This window comes from Cetorhinus maximus, chromosome 2 (assembly GCF_964194155.1).
Source record: "Cetorhinus maximus chromosome 2, sCetMax3.hap1.1, whole genome shotgun sequence".
In the NCBI taxonomy this organism is placed as follows: domain Eukaryota; kingdom Metazoa; phylum Chordata; class Chondrichthyes; order Lamniformes; family Cetorhinidae; genus Cetorhinus; species Cetorhinus maximus.
In genome coordinates, this window is record NC_135880.1 from 14,318,703 (window position 1) to 14,340,091 (window position 21,389).

The 21,389-nt window shown below is 41.5% G+C and overlaps 1 protein-coding gene across 6 annotated transcripts in view; it reads left to right on the top strand.

Annotated features, from left to right (window-relative positions):
* The window catches only part of clcn3 (chloride channel 3), a 200,874-nt gene that overhangs the window by 168,926 nt on the left and 10,559 nt on the right, over positions 1 to 21,389 (top strand). For all 6 annotated transcript variants that reach the window (XM_078561350.1, XM_078561341.1, XM_078561367.1 and 3 more), the window contains 4 exons: positions 246 to 791; positions 4,561 to 4,747; positions 10,578 to 10,976; positions 15,028 to 15,244. In XM_078561350.1, coding sequence (XP_078417476.1) covers positions 246 to 791; positions 4,561 to 4,747; positions 10,578 to 10,976; positions 15,028 to 15,244 — 1,349 coding nt within the window. The remainder of the gene's footprint in view (positions 1 to 245; positions 792 to 4,560; positions 4,748 to 10,577; positions 10,977 to 15,027; positions 15,245 to 21,389) is intronic.

Here is a 21,389-nt window from a genome sequence, read left to right on the forward strand (position 1 = left end):
AACAGCACCCAGCCTTTACACTCAACATTTTGACCTAATAAATTAAATCATCGGAAAATAAGCCCCTTTATAAGGAAATGTATTTCAGGCACTCAAAAGAAACATAAATTTCCCCATTATTATCAATCCTTCTAAATGGTTTTTTGCGATTTAATGTGACCAGTTCATTGCAAATTCTTTATTGAAAAGCTTTTGAAAAATTGAGATGTCCTTTTTGATTACCATTTAAAACCTTTTCCTTTCAGGTTAGCTACTATTTTCCCTTGAAAACTCTCTGGAGATCATTTTTTGCTGCTTTAGTGGCAGCCTTCGTCTTGCGTTCCATTAATCCTTTTGGAAACAGCCGCCTGGTCCTGTTTTACGTGGAGTATCACACGCCGTGGTACTTGTTTGAACTGATCCCTTTCATCCTTCTGGGTGTATTTGGAGGGTTGTGGGGAGCCTTCTTCATCCGCGCTAACATTGCTTGGTGCAGACGTCGGAAAACCACAAAGTTTGGGAAGTTCCCTGTCCTGGAAGTTATTACAGTGACCGTTATCACCGCAGTGGTCGCCTTTCCTAATCAGTACACAAGGAAGAACACTAGTGAGTTGATCAAAGAACTTTTTACTGATTGCGGGCCTCTAGAATCTTCACCCCTCTGCGATTACCAGACAGATGCAAATGTCAGTAAACTGTTGGATGACATTCCGGACCGACCAGCTGGTCAAGGAGTTTATGATGCCATAGGAAAATTGGCCTTGGCGCTTATATTTAAGATTATTATGACCATCTTCACATTTGGAATTAAGGTAATCCATTCGTTATGATTGTTTTATCCTCCAGCTAAGTACAAAGTTTAGCTGTTCACAGGAGTCTGTTCATTTGGCAATTCATACCCTCAATGGTACATTTAAAACAACTGGTGTTTTTAATTTTGATACGAGTGGACTAAATAACAACATCTATATATTTAGCCGTTTCAACCATTTTGGTCTAAATCCAAACAACATGTGGCCAGATCCAGAAGGTGAAGATGATAACAGGCATGAAGGGTATCCACTCCCCCTTCCTAAACATATGCGTGTTCATTCAGCAAATAACTAAGCCAAGCAGAAAGAGAAGGTAACAGATTTAGTCCTAGGTCTGTGCTGAGTCAAGCGGTGAGTTGATTTCGCAGTGGGTGTGCTGCAGTTGGCCCCTGTCTTCCTGGATCTTGAGGAGGGCAAATTGGCTGGTAGTCTTATTCCTGATTGTCCTGTAGTCCCTGTTAGAATTGTAAAATAATTGTGCAACTCAAGGTGACAGGTGATGGTCCTGGCTGTGAAGGCCCCCACAATTGAATAGTGTGCCTATTCTCACACATGAAGAATTCAAACCTTGTCCTGGTACCAGAATATTAGGAAGGCCATTTGGCCTCTCGGATCTACTTCACCATCATTTAGTTCTTAGCTGAACTGGAGCTCAACTCCACTTTCCTAACTTTGTTCCATATTCCTCTTTCCACACCTAGCTAACATTTATTTCAGTCTTGAAAGTTTTAATAGCCTCCCAGCACCCACAGCCTTCTGGGGGAGAGAGTTCCAAATTTCTACTGCCTGCTATGTGAAAAAGTGCTTTTTTTTTTAACCAGTCATTGTGTGAAAAAGTACTTCCTGATTTCATTCCTGAATGGCCGAACACCAATGTTAAGGATGTGCCCCTTTCTTCTTGATTTTCCCGACCAGAGGAAATGGTTGCTCTGTATCTACCCTGTCAAATTCTTTTAACATTTTAAATGCCTATAAAAGATCACCCCTCAATCTCCAATACTCAAAGGAATACAGACTAATTTTATGCTACCTGTCCTCATAACTTAATCTTATAAACTCAGGTGCCATTATAGCGAGTCTGCATTCTAACCCCCTTCATGGCCAATATATCCTTCCTAAGACGTAGTGATCAAAACAGATACGATCTGGTCAAAGTCCCATACATATGAAGCAATACTTCTTGCACATTGTATTCCAGCTCTCTTGAGATAAAGGTCATCATTTGATTGTTTATTTTGTACCTATTGCCTTCAAACAATTTGTTTGCTTGGACTCTAAGATCCTCTTACTCCTTTACAGTCCCTAGTTATTCACTATTTAGAAAACATTCCAATTTATATATTTTAAATGTTGGGAATCTGGGAATTGTCGATATTTAGAGGGATCTGGGTGTCCTTGTACATTAATCACAGAAAGTTAACATGCAGGAACAGGCAAGGAACTAGAAAATCAAATGGTATTTTAGCCTTTATTACAAAGGGATTGGAGTATCAAAGTGAAGAAATATTATTACAATTGTATAGGGCTTTGATGAGGCCACTGTGCGGAAGGATATATTGGCCATAGAGGGGGTTGGAATGTAGCCTTGCCAGAATGGTACTCAAGTTTATAAGATTAAGTACTGTGTACAGTTTTGGTCTCCTTAAAAGAAAAAGAAAGACTTGCATTGATATAGGCTTTCCTGACCACCTGACATCTCAAAGCGCTTTACAACCAGTGAAATACTTTTCAAGTATAGCTACTGTTGTAATGTAGGAAATGCAGCAGCCAATTTGCACACTGCAAACTCCCACAAACAGCAATGATAAATCTGTTTTTTGTGATGTTGCTTGAGGGATAAATATTGGCAAGACACTAGGGATAACTCCCATACTCTCCTTCTAAATAGTGCCATGGGCTTTTTTACCTCCCCACCACCCCCCAACTCTGAGAGGGCTACGGGGCCTCAGCTTAATGTCTCATCCGAAAGGTGAGACCTCTAACAGTGCAGCAGTCCCTCAGTGCTGTACTGAAGTATCGACCTTGATTTTTGTGCACAAATGCTGGAGTGGGACTTGAACTCTCAATCTTTTGATTTAGAGGCGATTGTGCTACCAACTATATATTTATCTTGAAGTACAACGAAGTTTCATGAGACTGATTCTTGAGATGGGATTGTCCTGTGAGGAGTGACTGAGCAGACTAAGCATATATCCGCTAGAATTTAAAAGCACGAGAAGTGATTTCATTAAAACATATAAAGTTCTCAATCCTGATAGGAAACCTGCAGAGAGGCTGTTTCCCCTGGCTTAGGAGTCTGGAACTGAGGGCCACAGTCTCAGTTTAAGGGGTTAGTCATGTAGGACTGAGATGAGAGGTTTCTTCACTCAAATAGCTGCAGATGTTTGGAATTCTATAGCCTAGAGGGCTTTGGATGCTCAGTCATTGAGTACATTCAAGGTTAAGAATGTTAGATTTCAACATACTAAGGGAATTGAGGAATATGGGAATAGTGCAGGAATGTGGAGTTGAGGTAGAAGATCAGCCATGATTGCGTTGAATCATGGCAGAACAGTCTTGAATGGCCTACTTTCCCTCCTGTTTCTTATGTACTTGCAATCAAAGTTGATGACCTTATACTTACCCACATTGAACTCCATTTCCCATAATTTTGCCCAATCACTTGCCTATGTCCATTTGCAACTTCCTGCCCCCATCTTACTATTCCTACTCACTAGTCCTCATAACTTTGTCATCTGCAAACTTTTCTGTTTCTTCATTCTAGCCATTAATAGATACGCTGAATAGATGAGACCCTGGAACTGACCCCTGGGACCACTATTGTCCATAATAAAAACAGAAAATGCTGGAAAAACTCAGCACGTCTGGCAGCATCTGTGGAGAGAGAAACAGGGTTAACATTTCGAGTCCGTATGACTCTTCTTCGGAACTGTTTTCCACATGCTATCTTGATCGTCACTCTCTGTCTCCTACTGCCCAAATCAAAAGACCACTTTCAATTCTATTCTCTCTCCTTTTTGCTAATAATCGCCTATGTGGAATCTTATCAGAAGCCTTCCGGAAATCATAAAAATAACATCCATAGGTCCTCCCTTGGTTGTGACCTCAAAAGATTCAACTGATTAGTCAATCACCTAGATTAGGCCAGTGACTGGCACCCATGGAGCTGTGTCACCATAGGGAATTGGCGTCTTTCCAGGAGAAAATTAGCTAACTAGTTAAGTTAAGCCACTTATGATAAATCACTGTCATGGATGATAAATTGAGTTATTACAATATGACGTGAAACAGTTAAAAAAAATATTGAGAGTCTGGACAGAGGCTGTGGTTTAAAACAGTATTCCAAAGGCCTGGAAGGGACTTTGCATTGGCTGCCCAAAGTAAATGTGTAATTTACACTGTCCTGGTCCATTGTATTTGTCTGAGAATGTGAACTAGAGTAAAAAGTGAGCATTAACAACAAACTTGGAGGAGCAGCATGGCCATGCTAAATGTTGGCCTTCCAGTACATTCTGCTGATGCTGAAAGGAGGCTGGATGTTTCTCCACAGTTTAGGTAAGAAATGGTTAAAAATGGTAAATGAAAAATCTTTTAAACCCACAAGAGCTAATGAGCTTCAATGGATATTGTATGTGTGCAACAAATCAAATGGAAGAGATCAATGTTGACATAGCCCGTATTATGTAGCATAGCACTAAAATCTTCATAAAAAAATACATTAGCTTGTTTGATTTCTTCATACCGTATTTTGGGGATTTTTTTTCTGCAGGTACCTTCAGGCCTCTTCATACCAAGCATGGCAATCGGTGCCATTGCTGGTAGGATTGTGGGGATTGCAGTGGAGCAGCTGGCATACTATCACCATGACTGGTTCATATTTAGCCAGTGGTGTAATGTTGGAGCAGACTGTGTTACTCCAGGCCTATACGCAATGGTTGGTGCTGCAGCTTGTTTGGGTAAGTAATCTTCATTGGCAGTGAAGAAATTATATTTCTGAGAGTTTTTCTGAAGATTTGCATAGCAGAAAAGTGTATGGTTTAGCTGGTAATTACACAAGAGTTTTGCTAAGGATAAGGAAGGAGAGGTAGAGGGCAAAACATGTGAAGAGCACCATCTATAAAAAGTTATCTTGTGTTCCTTGCCTGCCACTGGAATGGATAGATATCTAGAGAATCAATCCACAATTCACTGCATGCCAAAAAAAAAGGAATCAATTATGGATAAAAGCAAAATACTTCGGATGCTGGAAATCGGAAACAAAAACAAAAGTAGCTGGAAAAACTCAGCAGGTCTGACAGCATCTGCGGAGAGGAACACAGTTAACGTTTCGAGTCCATATGACTCTTCATCAGAACTAAGGAAATATAGAAATGAGGTGAAATATAAGCTGGTTGAGGGGGGTGGGACAGGTAGAGCTGGATAGAGGGCCAGTGATAGGTGGAGGCAAAGGAGAGATTGCCAAAGATGTCATAGACAAAAGGACAAAGGGGTGTTGACGGCGTTGATATCAGCTGAGGAATGTGCTAATGGTGACATTAAGGGTAGAAAGCAGCACAAGCAAGTGACAGATGGCCCTAGTGGGGGTGGGGTGGGGGGAAGGGATCGAAATGGGCTAAAAGGTGGAGATGGTTTTAGATAGACAGGTAATTAATTGATCTCTGAAGCAACCCTAGATTCTGATTGATGCAGATTTTTTTTATTGCCATAATCCGCTCACTTATTTGCAAGGCAGTTAATTAGAATTTCAGCTTAAACAACAGCATATGCCTAAAGATATTTACCCATATTGCTTTCCAATTTATTTTGCAGCACTTAGTTTATAAGCATTGAGTCATAACATTTAGGCTATTACAGTCATTTTGGGCTTTTGAGTGCTGATGAGCTCTTGCTATATTTATTCCCAGCAATAAGCAATGTCAAATGCAAGATATCTGTCTATGTTACAGTTGTCCCTTCATATTTACTAAAGTAGTTGTTGCACCATTAGCCAAAATGCAGTGACAAGTTACCTGTTTGCCTCCAAGGACGACATAAAATACTTATTTTCCAAAATTCTGATGTTGACAACTATTCCTGCACTAAATACTGTTCAGCCACCATCCCCATTCTTCCTGCCTATACTGAGCTTCTGTCTCCAAGCATGCTGAATTTAAAATCCTCATTCTTCACCTAAAAATCTATAAATTACCTCTTAAAATGTAACTTGGTAATGTATTTAAGCCCGTGTGCCCTCTATTCTTTGTCCTTTGGTCTCAGACAACCACAAAAGTCAATCATCTCAGCCCCTGACATCGGAGTTCCTCAGGGAGTGTCCTAAGCATAAACATATGGCATGCTTCATTGATGAACTTCCCTCCATCATAAGGTCAGAAGTGGGATTGGTTGCGGATGATTGCAAAATGTTAGGTTCCGTTTGCAACTGCTCAGATTATGAAGGAGTCCATGCGCATATGCAAGAAGACTGAGATGACGTTCAGGCTTGTGCTGATAAATGGCAAGTAACATTTATGCCACACAACTAGGCAATGACCAACTCCAAAAGGATAGTCTAACCACCTCCCTTAACATTAAATGGCATTACCATTGTCAAATCTCAAGGGCAGTCAGAGATGAGCAACAAATACAAGCAAATACTTGCAAGCAACACTCGCATCTTATGAAGGAATATAAAAAAGAACTCCTCACCATCAACATCCTGGCAGGGGGGGTCACCATCCCCCTGAGGAACTCCTGCGGTGATGCCTTGTGCAGGGTTGAGCAACAAATGTTGGCCTTGCCAGTGACATCTGTATCCTGTGAAGGAATAGAAAAAGAAATCCCCCTACCATCAACATCTTGGGGGGGGGGTCACCATCCCCCTAAGGAACTACTGCAATGATGTCATGTGCTAAGATGATTGACTTTTGTGGTTGTTTGAGATCAATGGATAGAGGGCGCTCAAAGCTAGTATAGCTTGAAGAGGTCATTTATGGATTTGTGGATGAATAGTGAGGATTTTAAATTAAGGAACTTAATTGGACTGCCACACAAATTCTGATGCTACAACAGTAGGTCAGCAAGTGATTCATCTCGTGACTCTCCAAAGCATATCCACCCACATGCACTAAACACAAGTCGGAGAGAGTGCGATTAAATACTCTCCGCTGGATTGAAAATGTGATGGAATATCCTGGATGAGTGCAGCTCCAACAACACTGAAAAAGCTTGACACCATCCAGTACAAAGCAGCCCGCTTGATTAGCACCCCATCTACTAGCTTAAACATTCACTCCCTCCACCACCAACACACAGTGGTTGCAGTTTGTAATGTGCAAGGTGCACTGCAGTAACTTGCCAAGGCTTCTTCAACAGCACCTTTCAAACCAGTGATCTCTACCATTTAGAAGAACAAGGTCAGCAAGCACAAGGGAATGTCACTATCTCTGAGTTCCCTTCTAAGTCGCACACCATCCTAATTTGGAAATGTATCACTATTCCGTTATTGATGCTGAGTCCTGGAACTCCCACCCAAACAGCACTGCAGGAGCACTACACGGGCTTCCACAGTTCAAAAAGGTGGATCACCACCAATTTCTCAAGGACAATTAGGGATAGGCAATAAATACTGGCCATGCTAGAGATGTACACATCCTGTAAATGAAAAAAAAAAGTTAGCACGTTAGACTGCTTTGCCTGTGTTTCTTGTTTACTGGGGCCATAATTTGTGCTTTAAACCTTTGGGAGTAGAGCACTCTGCAATTTGAAAATGCTCTTCTCATTTAAAAACCAAGCTCATGAATTGCAGAATTCCTTCAATAGCATTACACAGGTTGCAGAACCTGTTTCACAATCATTACTGAGACATTCAGGAGCATGCTGGTCTTTGCATTGCTGAAGTTGGAACTTCAGGTAGGCGTTGACATCTCAGAGCCTATGCTATTCCAAGTAACTGTTTAGTTTCCCTCTTCTGGAGAACATCTCTACACCGATTCCTCAGTTACATGATCGACCCCTAAAGTGCCACGTGCCGATCTGCACGTTTATGATTCTTTGCCTGAAAACCCGAGCACTGCTGTAACATTCAAATAAAAACTAGCGCCGGCAGCAGCTCTAAAGAAGAGAGGTGGGCTTGTAGCAGCTTTGTTTTGATAATAGACCAGCCCACAGCTTTAGTTTCATGGATTAGTTTGACATAAATTTGCATAAAAATCCAAAGCTGTGTGTATGTTCATCAGGTGATTATCTAATCAGTGGAGGAAACACGAGATAATAGGTAAAATGTGAGCCTTGAAATTTGCCAAAAGGAGTGAAACTCTAATACAATGTTGACCAAAACGATTGATTGAAAACTGCCATAAAGAGCCCATTTGCCAAGCAAATTAGATTAGACCCATCACCACCAGATGGCAGTTCAGAACATTTTGTTAGCTGTACTTTGGAGGTGACCTTTGTTAATGAGGAAGCTTCAGGCTACTTCCCTAAACTTGCTAAAAACAAGTGATGAGTACAAATAATTGAAGTACTGCCAGTAAGTTTGAAGAGGGTGCTCGATCTCCCACCATTGCAGATTGGCAAAATATTCTGTATTGTGAGGAGTGCTGCCTGTGACATTAAACCAAAGTCCCACCTTCCATGAAATTCAGCCCTTCATGTCAGTGCTGGAGAAGAGAGAAACTCAGCTAATCCCACCCCCTGACCCTCTCCCCAAAGCATTGCAATTTTTTTTCCTCTTAGATGCTTGCAGATGCTCATGCAATTCCCTTTTGATCACCCGGGTTGTATCTTCCTCCGCCGCACTCTCAGAGAGCGCATTCCAGATCCTAACCACTTGCTGTGTAAAAATGTTTTTCCCCACCACGTTGTTGGTTCTTTTGCCAACCACCTTAAATTGATGTCCTCTGGCTCTCCACCTCTTCGCCTTTCCTTGATTCTAGCAATGGTATCAAAATAGGAGATTTGGGCGTTGAAAACCTACAGAGTGTTAATTGACTCGTGCTAATGACTGCTAAAATAATTTACATAGGAATTTTACAAAGCCTATGAACTAGCCCACTAAAAATACCGCAGCGCAGAGCATCAAATCATTAGTGTTCTTGTCCTTGGATTAGAATAATCTGCATGTTATCAGAGCAATTTCTAAACCTAAAGGAGTGAAAGTAAGGACTACACAGCAGGTCCATCAGTACCTGTAAAGAGGGAAAAAAACAGGTTAACATTTTGGATGGAAACTCTTCGCCAGATTTCTGGAGAGACTTGTTAGAATGTTTCTTTTCAGATTTTGCAGCTTTTCAAAAAATGAAGTTCAAACTTGAAGATCCCAGTGGGCTTTGAACTTTGCTGGCGGAGATGTTGCAAAACAGGAAGCGCTTGGGTCAGACAAACAAATATTGAATTGTGCATGTATGATGCAATTTTTGCGGAAAGATTACAGAAGCATTTCCTGTTTGCCTGCAATTTCTTGTCGGACCCAGATCTGTGGCGTGCTTCACAGCAGATTCTAAGGTCGTCACCTGCCTGGAGAAATTGAGTTTGACGTGCTTGAAGCTCATATTAAACTGTTGCTCCATGTTATCTTGTTGAGCTCCATTCTGGGAAAGTCCTGTATCGGTCAATGAATATGCTATTCTGACGACCTTTGACCCAGAAGCAGTACAGTGAGGAAAATTTGTAATTTCTTGAAAAGGTCTGTGGAATCTGTAATTGTTTTTAAGAATGCGTGAAAAGGACTTTTAAGGGTTTGCATCAATTGTAATTTCCTTTGGTAATAAAAAGTATTAGTCCATGCGACCCTTGACCTGGAAGCAGTACCAACAGAAGGAAGTTAAGAAAGAAGCCATGTGGCTGGCAGACACAAAGGAGGGCTACAAGTAAAGGAGCTGGAGGGTGAAAGCAAACAACATACAGCTGCAGTCACAAAGAAAAAGTGCAGACAGATCCAGAAAGAGGAACACAGAATTCTTGTGAGGAGAAGAAGCAAATCTCTCTCAGGAAGAGGGTTGCATTTTCTGTTTGGCAGAAAAGGAGACAGGAGCTCTTTGGAGGTACTGTGTGAGCTGGCTAAAAAAGTCTCAAACCTGGAAAGCTGCGTGAATAGCTTGAAGACGCTAAAGAGCTTGGTGTTTTCCTAGAAGTGGCCAAAACTTGAACCAGGGTATTATTGGTTGGTCAGTTGAAAAGGAAATCTGGAAAGCTACACCATCAGGACTTTCATGACCCGAGGAAGAGAGGATTTGTAGAAGTGTGCCTTGCTGGTGATAATCATACCCTTGAAACTTGAAGGTAAAAGCTGTTGTCAGATAGGACTTCTGACCTACCCTGCGTGAATAAAGAACAGCATAGTGAACAACTGTGCAGCTACACGGTGCCACATTTGTGTGGGGAGTGATGCAGGGTGCTGGTCGTCCTGTTAGACATACCTATGTTGCATTGACTATTTAAAAAGCAATTACCCTTTTAGTTGAAATATCATTCACCTTCATGTTCCTTCATGTTTAATTTATATTGATTCTGATTTGTTTTAAAGTGGAAGTTATAAAAAGTGAAATCTGGTTGGTAATTTCTTCTCTGGGGGTCTTTTTGAGAAATTTGGTTAATTTGGTTCATTGGTTCCCCACAGGGATTGTAACAATATACAATGGTTATTATAAAAAGGATGACTTCTCACCAGTGTGAAATTCTCTCTCTGTTCCTCACCATAAGTGTGAAGGAGATGTAGTAGTTTATTGAATGCAAAATGTGACAAAATAGGGGACGGATGGAGAATGAGTGTACATATTTTTTAAACTAATTTTTTCCATTGTTTTATAGGTGGTGTGACGCGGATGACAGTTTCCCTCGTGGTAATTGTATTCGAGTTGACTGGTGGACTGGAATACATTGTCCCTCTCATGGCAGCTGTAATGACCAGCAAGTGGGTGGGCGATGCATTTGGCAGGGAAGGCATCTACGAATCGCACATCCGCCTGAATGGATATCCATTCCTGGACGCTAAAGAAGAGTTCACTCATACAACGTTGGCTGCGGATGTGATGAGGCCTCGGAGAAATGAGACTCCTCTTTCGGTCCTGACGCAGGATGACATGACAGTTGAAGACTTAGAAACGACGATTAATGAAACGACGTACAACGGTTTTCCTGTGATTGTATCAAAAGAATCTCAAAGACTAGTTGGATTTGCACTACGAAGAGATATAACTATTGCATTAGGTACGGGTTGACTATTCCCATGTATCTTCAACAGTGTTACGATGACATGCATATGTGGAATCTGCTAGTTAAATAGTGGACCTGAACTTTTTAGTTAGGATTTGTGAGCTCACTTCTCAAGAAAACCCCATGACCTTGCCACCTCATGTGGACTTGTTAGTCCCATTGCATCATTCACAGATAAGGCCATCACTGTTCACTACCTTCCATCATTCTCCACCCATATCCCCCTCCATGTCCCAGACCGACCTCCTCCTGAGTCCACCCCTGGACAAACTATCCTCCGATTCACTTACAGGTGTATCTTCAAAATCCCAACTGTTTAACCTTTGGTCTTCTATTTTCCACAACACTTCTCCAGCTATTGATTTGCTCAACCACACTCTTACCTCCACCTTTGATGACCCAGTCCCCAATTAAACCATTACTGTGCCTCGCCCCGGCTGCTACCCCCAAGTACAGTTCTCATCTCCACTTCATTGCCTAAGGAACACAAACTGAAAAGGACATGGTGGATAGCTGGTTCAGCCATCCACTGCCAGATCCGGCTGAATCAAATAAAGCACTATCAGCATCTGCTCTTGTCTGCTGATTTGTTCACTACTTGGAATGCAAAGATAATCCCTGGCTTCTTTTCTATACTGAAAATTGCCTTTTAAACCCTTCTCCGCTGTCTCATCTACCCTCACCTTGAATAATAGGGGTAAAGGAGCTCATGCACATCTTTGTTGCTATGATCGAGACACTCCAATCAGTTGCATCTGTCGTGTTCTTGCCATCTACTAGCCAGCCCACTGGGCGAAACTTGTTCTAAAGTTCCCCCCTGCCTGAGCCCTGAACTCTCATCTTTCCCTAGTTTCTTTCCTAACTTCCCTCAAGCCCTCTCCAAGCTCATCTTGTCTATGAGAATCACTCACTGCTCCCTTGAACCTATACCCACTAAAACATCCCCCCCTGGTCCCCATGTTAGCTGATATTGTTAATTGTGAGGTCCTTGTCTCTTTTAAATCAGCCATCGTCACACCTCTCAAAAAAAACCCTTGGCCCCACCATCCTTTCGAACTACTGCCCGATCTCACAACATCACTTTTCCAAAGCTCTTGAACGTGTTGTCATCTCCCAAATACGTACCCATCTTTCCCAAAACTCCATGTTTCAATCCCTCCAATCGGGTTTCCGTCCCTGCCATAGTACTGAAATAACGTTTACAAAGTCATAAATATGTGGCTTTGGCATGGTTGAGCACACCATCCTCCTCCAGTTTGCCTCCACTGTCATCCAATTGGAGGGGATTGCTCTCAGCTGATTCACCAGTGCATCATCTGCAATGGCTTCTCTGAATGGCCTACCCCTAATTCTGTTTCTTGTGTTCTAATGACCTTATGATTTCCCTGCTGTTGCACCATTGTCTCTGCTGTCCCCCAAGGATCTATCCTTGGCCACCTGCTATTTCTCATCTACCTACCCCTTGGCAACGTCAACCAAAAATACATTAGTTTTCACATGGATGCTGATGACACTCGGCTCTGCCTCACCACCACCACCACCTCGCAACTCTTCCACTGTTACTAAATTATCAGACTGCATATCTGACATCCAGTACTGGATGAACAGAAATTTCTTCCAGTTAAATATTGGGAAGACTAAAGTCATTGTTTTCAGTCCCCACTCCAAACTCCCTAGTTACTAACACCATCCCTTTTCAAGGCAACAGTCTACAACCTTGATGTCATATTTGGCCCAGATATGAGCTTCCGACCATATATTCACATCATCACTAAGGCTGCCTATTTCCATCTTAGTAATATCACGTGACTTTGCCCGTCTTAACTCATCTGCTGATGAAACTCTTATTTATGAATTTTTTAACGCTAAACTTGACTATTTCAATACGTTCTTGGCTGGTCTCCCACATTCTATCCTCCATAAACTTGAGGTCATCCAAAACTCTGCTGCCTTTGTTTTAACTAACACCAAGTCCTTTCACCTCTCACCCTGTACTCCTGGTAAAGCAATGCCCTTGCTTTTAAAATTGTCATCCTTGTTTTCCAATCCCTCCATGGCCTCGCTCCTCCCTATCTCTGTAATCTCCTCCAGCTCCACAATCCTCCCTGATATCAGCGTTCATCTAATTCTGGCCTTCAGGGCATTGGTGAGACCGCACCTTGAATACCTTGTGCAGTTTTGGTCTCCTTATTTAAGGAAGGATGTAAATGCATTGGAAGCGGTTCAAAGGAGGTTTACTAGATTGATACCTGGAATGAGTGGGTTGTCTTATAAGAAAAGGTTGGACAGACCGGGCTTGTTTCCATTGGAGTTTAGAAGAGTGAAGGGTGATTTGATTGAAGCATAAAAGATCCTGAACATCCTTGACAAGGTGGACGTTGATAGGATGTTTCCTCTTGTGGGTGAGTCCAGAACTAGGGGGCACTGTTTTAAAATTAGGAGTTGTCCTTTTAGGACAGAGATGAGGAGAAATTTTTTCTCTCAGAGGGTTGTGCGACTTTGGAATTCTCTGTCTCTGAAGGTGGTGGAGGCGGAGTCATTGAATATTTTTAAGGCAGAGGTAGATAGATTCTTGTTAGGCAAGGGAATCAAAGGTTATTGGGGTTAGATGGGAATGTGGAAATCGAAATACAGGAAGATTAGCCACGATCTTATTGAATAGTGGAGCAGACTCAAGGGGCCAAATGGTCTACTCCTGTTCCTATTTCTTATGTTCTTTTGAGCGTTCCTGATTTGAAATTGTCCCATCATTGATGACCGTGACTTCAGTTGCCTAAGCCATAACCTCTGGAATTCCGTCCCTACTCTACCTTGCTTTCCTCCTTTAAGGCACTTCTTAAAATCTACCCCTTTGACCAAGCTTTTGGACATCTGACTTAATCCCTCCTTTAAGGCACTTCTTAAAATCTACCCCTTTGACCAAGCTTTTGGACATCTGACTTAATATATCTCTTTATGTGGCTTGATGTCATTTTATTTTATAATACTTCTGTGAAGCACCTTGTGGAGGTTTATTACGTTAAAAGTGGCATATAATTATAAGTTGTTATTGAAATCATTCTTCTGCTTTGTCAAATGCTGTAACCTGATACCATTGCTATCTGCAGTGTGTGATGGAAGGCATTATAGACACAATTCATTCAGTTTTTCTTGTTCAGTTCTTCATTCCCCCACCCCCCCTTTCTTTCCTCATTTCTGAAGATTGTCACTACACACTGTTGCAGTTCCACTGGAAGTTTTCCAGCACCTCACCTGTCATATGTGTTATAATGATATAAGCACCAATCGCTCATAAGGGATTGTGAGTTAATTTATTAAGAACAGGCACATGTGAACATATATACATGGATAGAGAGCTTGAGGATATCAGAGCTGCAGAGCTGTGTTCTGTCAAATTGTATGACACACTTCCCTTAAAGTGATGGCATGCTGCTATCCCTTGAAGGCATATTATAACATTACCTAATATTAGTGAATGGTACCCAAGTGACCATTCACTAATATGTGAACCTAAACAGTTGACAGGCCATTCAGCCATGGGTGCATCACAAGTGAGTTCTCTTAACAGGACAGCCACACGTAAATATTCCAGCAGCCATCACAGAATTGTAATTTATAGCCACAGGATACCATCTCCTTCCAGCCAGGGACGGTTCATGGCACAGAGGAGGTCGATATAAATTGGAAAGGGGAGAAAATAAGGACAGCGGAAGCCCTGAAGTAGTCATTCCTGACCATGTCTCCTGCAGTAGATTGCTCTCAGTGCAGCCATTAAGTTCTTGATTGTTACTGCACACTGATTGAAAATAACAAGTGCAGGTACTGTTTCAATAGACTGTAAATTATAAAGTGTAGTTAAATGGTGCAAAAAGAATGCTTGCTGAAACAATCAAAAGCCCCACATCCCGAGTTACTGGCTGTGACGGGAGAGGGCAGGATGTGCAGTGGAAATTGGAGAACAACAAAAAAACCACAAGCAAAAAATGATATCTTTTGACTGCTGTGGTTATTAATTTTGTGATTTTCTTTGCTCTCACTTGTTTAGAAAACGCCAGAAGAAAACAAGAAGGTATTGTCAGCAGTTCAAGGGTTCACTTTACCCAACACGCCCCAACGCTTCCAGCAGACAGTCCACGTCCACTGAAGCTACGGAGCATTCTTGATATGAGTCCTTTCACAGTTACAGATCATACACCTATGGAAATTGTGGTGGACATCTTTCGGAAACTGGGCCTGAGGCAGTGCCTTGTAACTCACAATGGGTAAGTCTAATGTGGCTCTGAATCACACCCGAGAGAAAATGTAATGCATGTAGTGGTTGTGGTTGCAAAGACCAGTTGGGATGTCCGTATTTGCACTGTGGTTTAATACACAACTTAAAGCGACGTTCCTGTACATTTTTAAAATGGGTAGGTATCTATACCTATAAAAAGTAGACAACACAAGATTCTGCTAGAAATGGAGATGACTAAGACGTTTCAAACTATTTATATACTTGAGCTGAGAAATCAGTTAAGAGGGTGGGGATGTGTAAAACTTTCTTTTTAATTTGAAGGTGTTGCAAGCTAATCTGTTTTTTTTCCGGTGTAAGAGGGTACACAGTGGAAAGTTCAGTCCATTGTCGTTCACCCTACAGACATACATGCACAGACACAGACACAGAGACAGGATTTGCCATCATTCTTTAGGAAAGAAGCTCACTCCCTTCTGCAGCCAGTTTAATAGGTGATGCTCTCCCTTTTTGTTGTCTACAAGGCTACGTTCTCTTCTGCTCTGAATTAAACTGCCCTCCTAGTCTTTATGTTTTCCTGTCAACAGTAGTTTTAATTGTCACCTGTTCACCACAAAATAGTTTGTTGTTTCAGTTTTTTTCCTCCATCTACCTATTAAGATGGAAGTAGTGTAAGTAGTGTATATGATGTTACAGGTAAGGAGAATAAAGGAAGATGCTCTGTAATTTACACATGCAGTACACAGAAGAAATCCCCCCCCACCGCCTCCATATAGTTTTCTTAACAGTATGTCTTCACTTAAATTTTGATGTTGCTTGTGTAGGCGTTTTGGGGATAGGCAGTAGATCTTGCTTTGTATCAGTACTCAGAATGGCAAGAAGATAGCCCAGTTTTTCCCCCAGGGAAGAGGAATAACAATGATGAGGAAGGGGATAGGAGGGGAGATAAAGAGAAGATTTCTCCTTATTATCATCAGCAGGGAAAAAAAAATCTATTTCTTACTCTGGAATGGTCACATTTCTTCTAATCGTGGATCTTTCCTAACCTCCCACCCATTTGTCACAAAGGCTGAATTCCAAACCACTTCAGGAGATGCCTCACTGCCACTCAATTGTTTCAGGGTTATACAGATTGAATGCTCTGATTTCTGAATGTAGGGGAAAGCAAATTTGGGCATGAAACTGCCTGCAAATCCTGCAACTAATGACATTCACATTGTCTAATGGAAATCACTACTGAAGTTAAATCTTCTTACACAGTGGTCACTGACATGAATGTCTGAAGGTCAAAATAAAATTGGAAGCAGTCAACATCTTTAAAAGGGTGGTTTGCAGAGTTGTAGATTGCAGCTACAGCTTCCGCTTCATCTCACAATGTGAACAATTGAAAGCACACATTCCCTGATAAGTAACAGATGTGCACACTTTGATTTCTTCTGTGCTTCAATTAAAGAAATTTCAAAATATCCAGAATCTTATCATGGCTGCAAGATAATTTCACCAAAAAGGAACAACTTGATTCTTTATTCCCGGCATCAACAATACACCAACTTGGCATTGTCAGTTAACAGAAGTTCCAGGTACCCCTCTATTTTTAGTGTTCAAACATCAAGACCAGCATTTGTCGCTCGTCTTCAGTTGCTCTGACAAGGAGATGGTGGGCCACCTGCTGCAGTCTGTGATTATTTTTATTCATTCATGGGATGTGGGCATGACTATCAAAGGCAGCATTTATTGCCCACCTGCAATTGCCCTTTAGAAGGTGGTGGTGCGTCGCCTTCTTGAATTGCTGTAGTCAGTGTGGTGAAGGAACTCCTACAGTGCTTTGTTAGGGAGGGAGTTCTAGGATTTTGCCCCAGCGACAAAGGAACGCATATATTTCCAAGTAAGTATGGTGTATGATTTGGAGGAGAACTCATAGGTTGCTGTGTTCCCATAAGTCCGTTTGCTTTCTGGATGTTAGAGGTTGCAGGTTTGGGAGGTGCTTTTGAAGGAGCTTTGCTGTGTTACTGCAGTGGAGTTGGCAGCCACTGTGTCCTGGTGGTGGAAGCGAGTGAATGTTTAAGGTGGTGGATGGGCTGCCAATCAAGCAGCTGCTTTGTCCTGGATGGTGTTGAGCTTCTTGAGTGTTGTTCGATGAGTGCAGCTCCAAGCAAGTGGAGAGTGTTCCATCACACTCCTGACTTGTGCCTTGCAGATAGTGGATAGGCTTCGGGGAGTCAGGAAGTGAGTTACTCATCGCAGAATTCCCAGCCTATGTGGCTGGTCCAGTAAAGTTTCTCGTCAGTTGATGAAGTTATCCATTCCTGTAAACAGTAAGACCTGGTATCCAGCCTTGGGTTGATGAATGGCACGAATGTCATCTGCCACTTTAATTGCAAGTGGAGCTGAACCCTGTGAATCAGTAAACAGTTCCATTTCTCATCTCATGAGTGAAGGTCATTGATGAAGTAGCTGAAGTTAGTTGGTCTAGGAAACTCTGAGGAACTCATGCAGTGATGCAGCCTAAGGCTGAAATAATTGGTCTCCGACAACCATAATCACCTTTCTTTGTGCAAGGGAAGATACTAGTCACTTATGAGATTGGGATTGGGTTATGTGGGTAAAACCCATGCATCAACTGATGATGCTTTCATTCTCATGGTGTTTAGGGTAAAATAGTAACTGAAGGAACATCCCTAGCTGGTTGTTGAACATGAACTATCATGATGGCTGAGATTTGACCTGGCTTCTCCAAATGGGCATGTGAAGGGAAATTATCTACTTCCTCTGCGCACTGCTGGGAGCACATATTAGGAAAATGTGCACCTGTAACCCATTAATGGTTGGAAAATCATAGGTTGTATGCCACAGATTCTCTGGAGGCACAGTTCCACATCAAGTATGAAGATGTGGAAGAATTGCTCTGTGCTGCTCAACGTTAGAGCTAGCTGAGCTTTGCACACCCCCTATTTTAAAGGACTGATTTAATACAAATAATGTGGCACAGCTTTCAGCTGCCTAGAACCTAAGCTATGCAATTCCCTCCCTAAACCTCTCCCCTAAACCTCTTAATAATGAGAAACTAGGAGCTGCAGAGGAGCAAGGGGCTTTACACGTCCATGTACACATCACTCAAGCTAGTCCATAGGTATAAATAAGAATCAAAAAGACCGGGCTGGAGTGAAAAATTGAGAAAGTGACATTTCTGTTGTACAGAGCCTTGGTCAGATCCCATCTGAATTAGTATGCCCATTTGTAGGTACCAAACCTCAGGAAAGTATTTTGGCCTTGGAGTTTACAGCCTAGATTCACCGCAATAACACGAGAGTTTGAATGACTAATTTATGAGAACAGGTTTATGAAACCTTGGCTGTTATTCCCTAAGTTTGGAAGGTGGAGGGGTGATCTAATCAAGGAGTGCAAAATGATAAAGCAAGTCGACGGCATAGGTAGAGAAGATGTTTCATTTGCTGGGCAGTTCCAGAACAGGGGAGCATAAATCTAAAATAAGCTAGGTTACTTAGGAGTGAATTCAAGAAACTTCATTTCAGAAAAATAGTAGTAGACATCTGGAATTCTTTCAGCCCCAAAAGACTGTGACTGCTGGGACAATTGTAACTTTCAAGACTTGAGAGTGATGAATTTTTGTTAAGCAAAGGTATCAAGGAATATGGAAGAAAGGCAGGCAAACAGTGTTGAAGCACACATCAACCATGATCTATTGAACGAAGGAACAGGAATTAGCAACCCACTCCCGTTCCATTGTTCCTAGAATTGTTGATAAATATAGTTTTCATGCACATGTATGTTTCCTTCTGTAGAGCAGACAATACCGTGATAATACTGTTTCAACTTGGACAAAAGAACCCCACTGATCCGAAGTGCAAGAGAAACATATGTTGGACATTACAAATATTTACAGTGTAGAGACAATTAACATGTTACAAGACACAGTACAAGCAGCCCTGGTAGAAAAAAGGCATTGTGCATATTCAGACTAATCATTTGATTCTTTGGAAATCAGAAAGATCAATTCCATATAACAAATACATTTTCTGTTTGAAGAGCTGCTGGGATGACTGGTTTGGAGAGGCAGTAATTTAGATAGGTAATACTGCACTGCAGTAGCTGACCGCATCAAAACTACACTGCAGCACAGCTTTACTCATAAAGCTTTGTGCAGTGCACTGAAAGTCAATTTTAATTCTGTTGAAGTTAAATTAGATAGTGGACAGATAGCGGTGCTGGGGACAATCTAGCATTTTGCCAAAGTAGATAGCATTGATTGGCCTTTGTAAGATATTAAGGCGATGGGTTGAAGTTTTGAATCAATTTGTAGATGCCCCAGATGTTACCTATGTGCATAGAATACAGGAAAACTGAGATGTGAAGGGATTTCTTCTCTCAGAGGGTAGGAGTGTCTGGAATTCTCTACCCCAGAGAATTGGGGAGACTAGATCACTGAAAGTATTTAAAGAGGAGGCAGATAGATTTTTGAAATATCAGGGAGTTGAGGGCTATGAGGAGCTGGCACAAAAGAGGAGTTGAGGCCTGGGGCAGATCAGCCATGATCTTATTGAATGGTGGGGCAGGCTTGAGGGGCCGAATGGCCTACTCCTGCACCTATTTCTTATGTTCTTATGACTGTGTTATAATCTTAAACTGACTCACTCTCTTCATGAAAGCTGATCCTTCTCAGTCATTCTGAAATATCTATCCAGTTCTTCCTTCCATGCTCTCTACTTCCACTACCTCCTGGCATTCTGTTTCGTACATTCACCATCTTCTGCATGGAGTAGTTAAATCTAAGCAGTCTGTGCACCTCCTCGAAGCGGGAGCCTGTTCTTCCTAGTTCTAGAATTTGGGATAATCTCAAATGTATTATCAGATTCATTTGATCTATTCCTGTAAGGAATTTGAATTTAAAAAAAAAAATAAGGTTCTCATCCTCTTTGCACATAGCACACAATTCCTGTAATACTTCTCTTGTCATATTTTGTTGATAGCACCTTTACTATAAAACACAATGCCCTCTGATTCATCATGAGCTATGGGAGATCTGTGAATAGATGCATAATCCATGGATATGAATTTTGCTGGATAACAACACCCTTAAAACTCACTTTTTAATGAAAGAAAGTCTTTTAGAAAATATTCCATCCTATTCTAGTCATTTGAATTACCTGTACAATTTTGACAATGTATTTGTCATAAATGACTCATACTAATATTTTTTTAAAGACACAAATTGATGAAAGACTTGTATTTCTTCCCTGGGCTTATGCATCCCTGGCAGCGACTGGGACAGTAGAAGGTGAACTAATGGATCTTAATCCTTTTTTGCCTAGCAAATTCCTACATTTCACCTTCAGCCCGGAGAATCTGCTGGTCTCTGCTCATGTTGTTCCAAAAGTATTTAAGGAGAAGCAGGAAATCATACTGCCAACATGCTGACACTAAGGGGTGGAATTTTTCTCCCCCCCGCCCCCTCTCTCCATTCTTAGTGAAATAAAAATATCTTTCCACTTTTTACTTGTGTCTACTATCGCACTAAGATTAATAAAGAGAAGAATTGGAATCCCTAGATGCTGCTTACTATGTAGGAAATGTATTGTAGATTTCTGGTTGTTTAAAAAGACACTTTTAGTGTGGTGTCTGTAAATTTATTTTTGCAATCTCTTGGTGTGAGCACCCTCTGCTGACTGAGTTACATGCTGCACTGCCTCTGTGATGACACAGTACCTCAACAGCAGGTTAGGTCATTTGTCTGTGTTTCACACTGCGTCAAAATAAGTTAGTCGATAGGAGTGACTGTGCAGCAGCCAAGCACATCACAGTCCTTCACCAATAAGCTGCCTTAAAGGTTTTTGAAAGAACCCGATGGTCCGTTCCTAAAGTTTTTCTGTGTATGAAATCTCAGGTCTGACTCATGATGCAGTTCATTCAGTTCAGAGCTCAAAGCTCCAGACCACAAATGCTGCCAACCTTGGTCAATCGATCTATGTGCCAAAAGAAGACCAAGGGAAGGTTAGATCTTTGGAAACTTATGTTTATTCATTTTTATATTAAAAATCATGAGGAACTTTGCATTTAAGCTACAACCATTGGTAACCTAAAATTCGTATGGTTTGTATTCAGGTATTCTGCCATTGCAATTAAGAAACACTTCTCATAAACAATGTCATCAGTTTTAT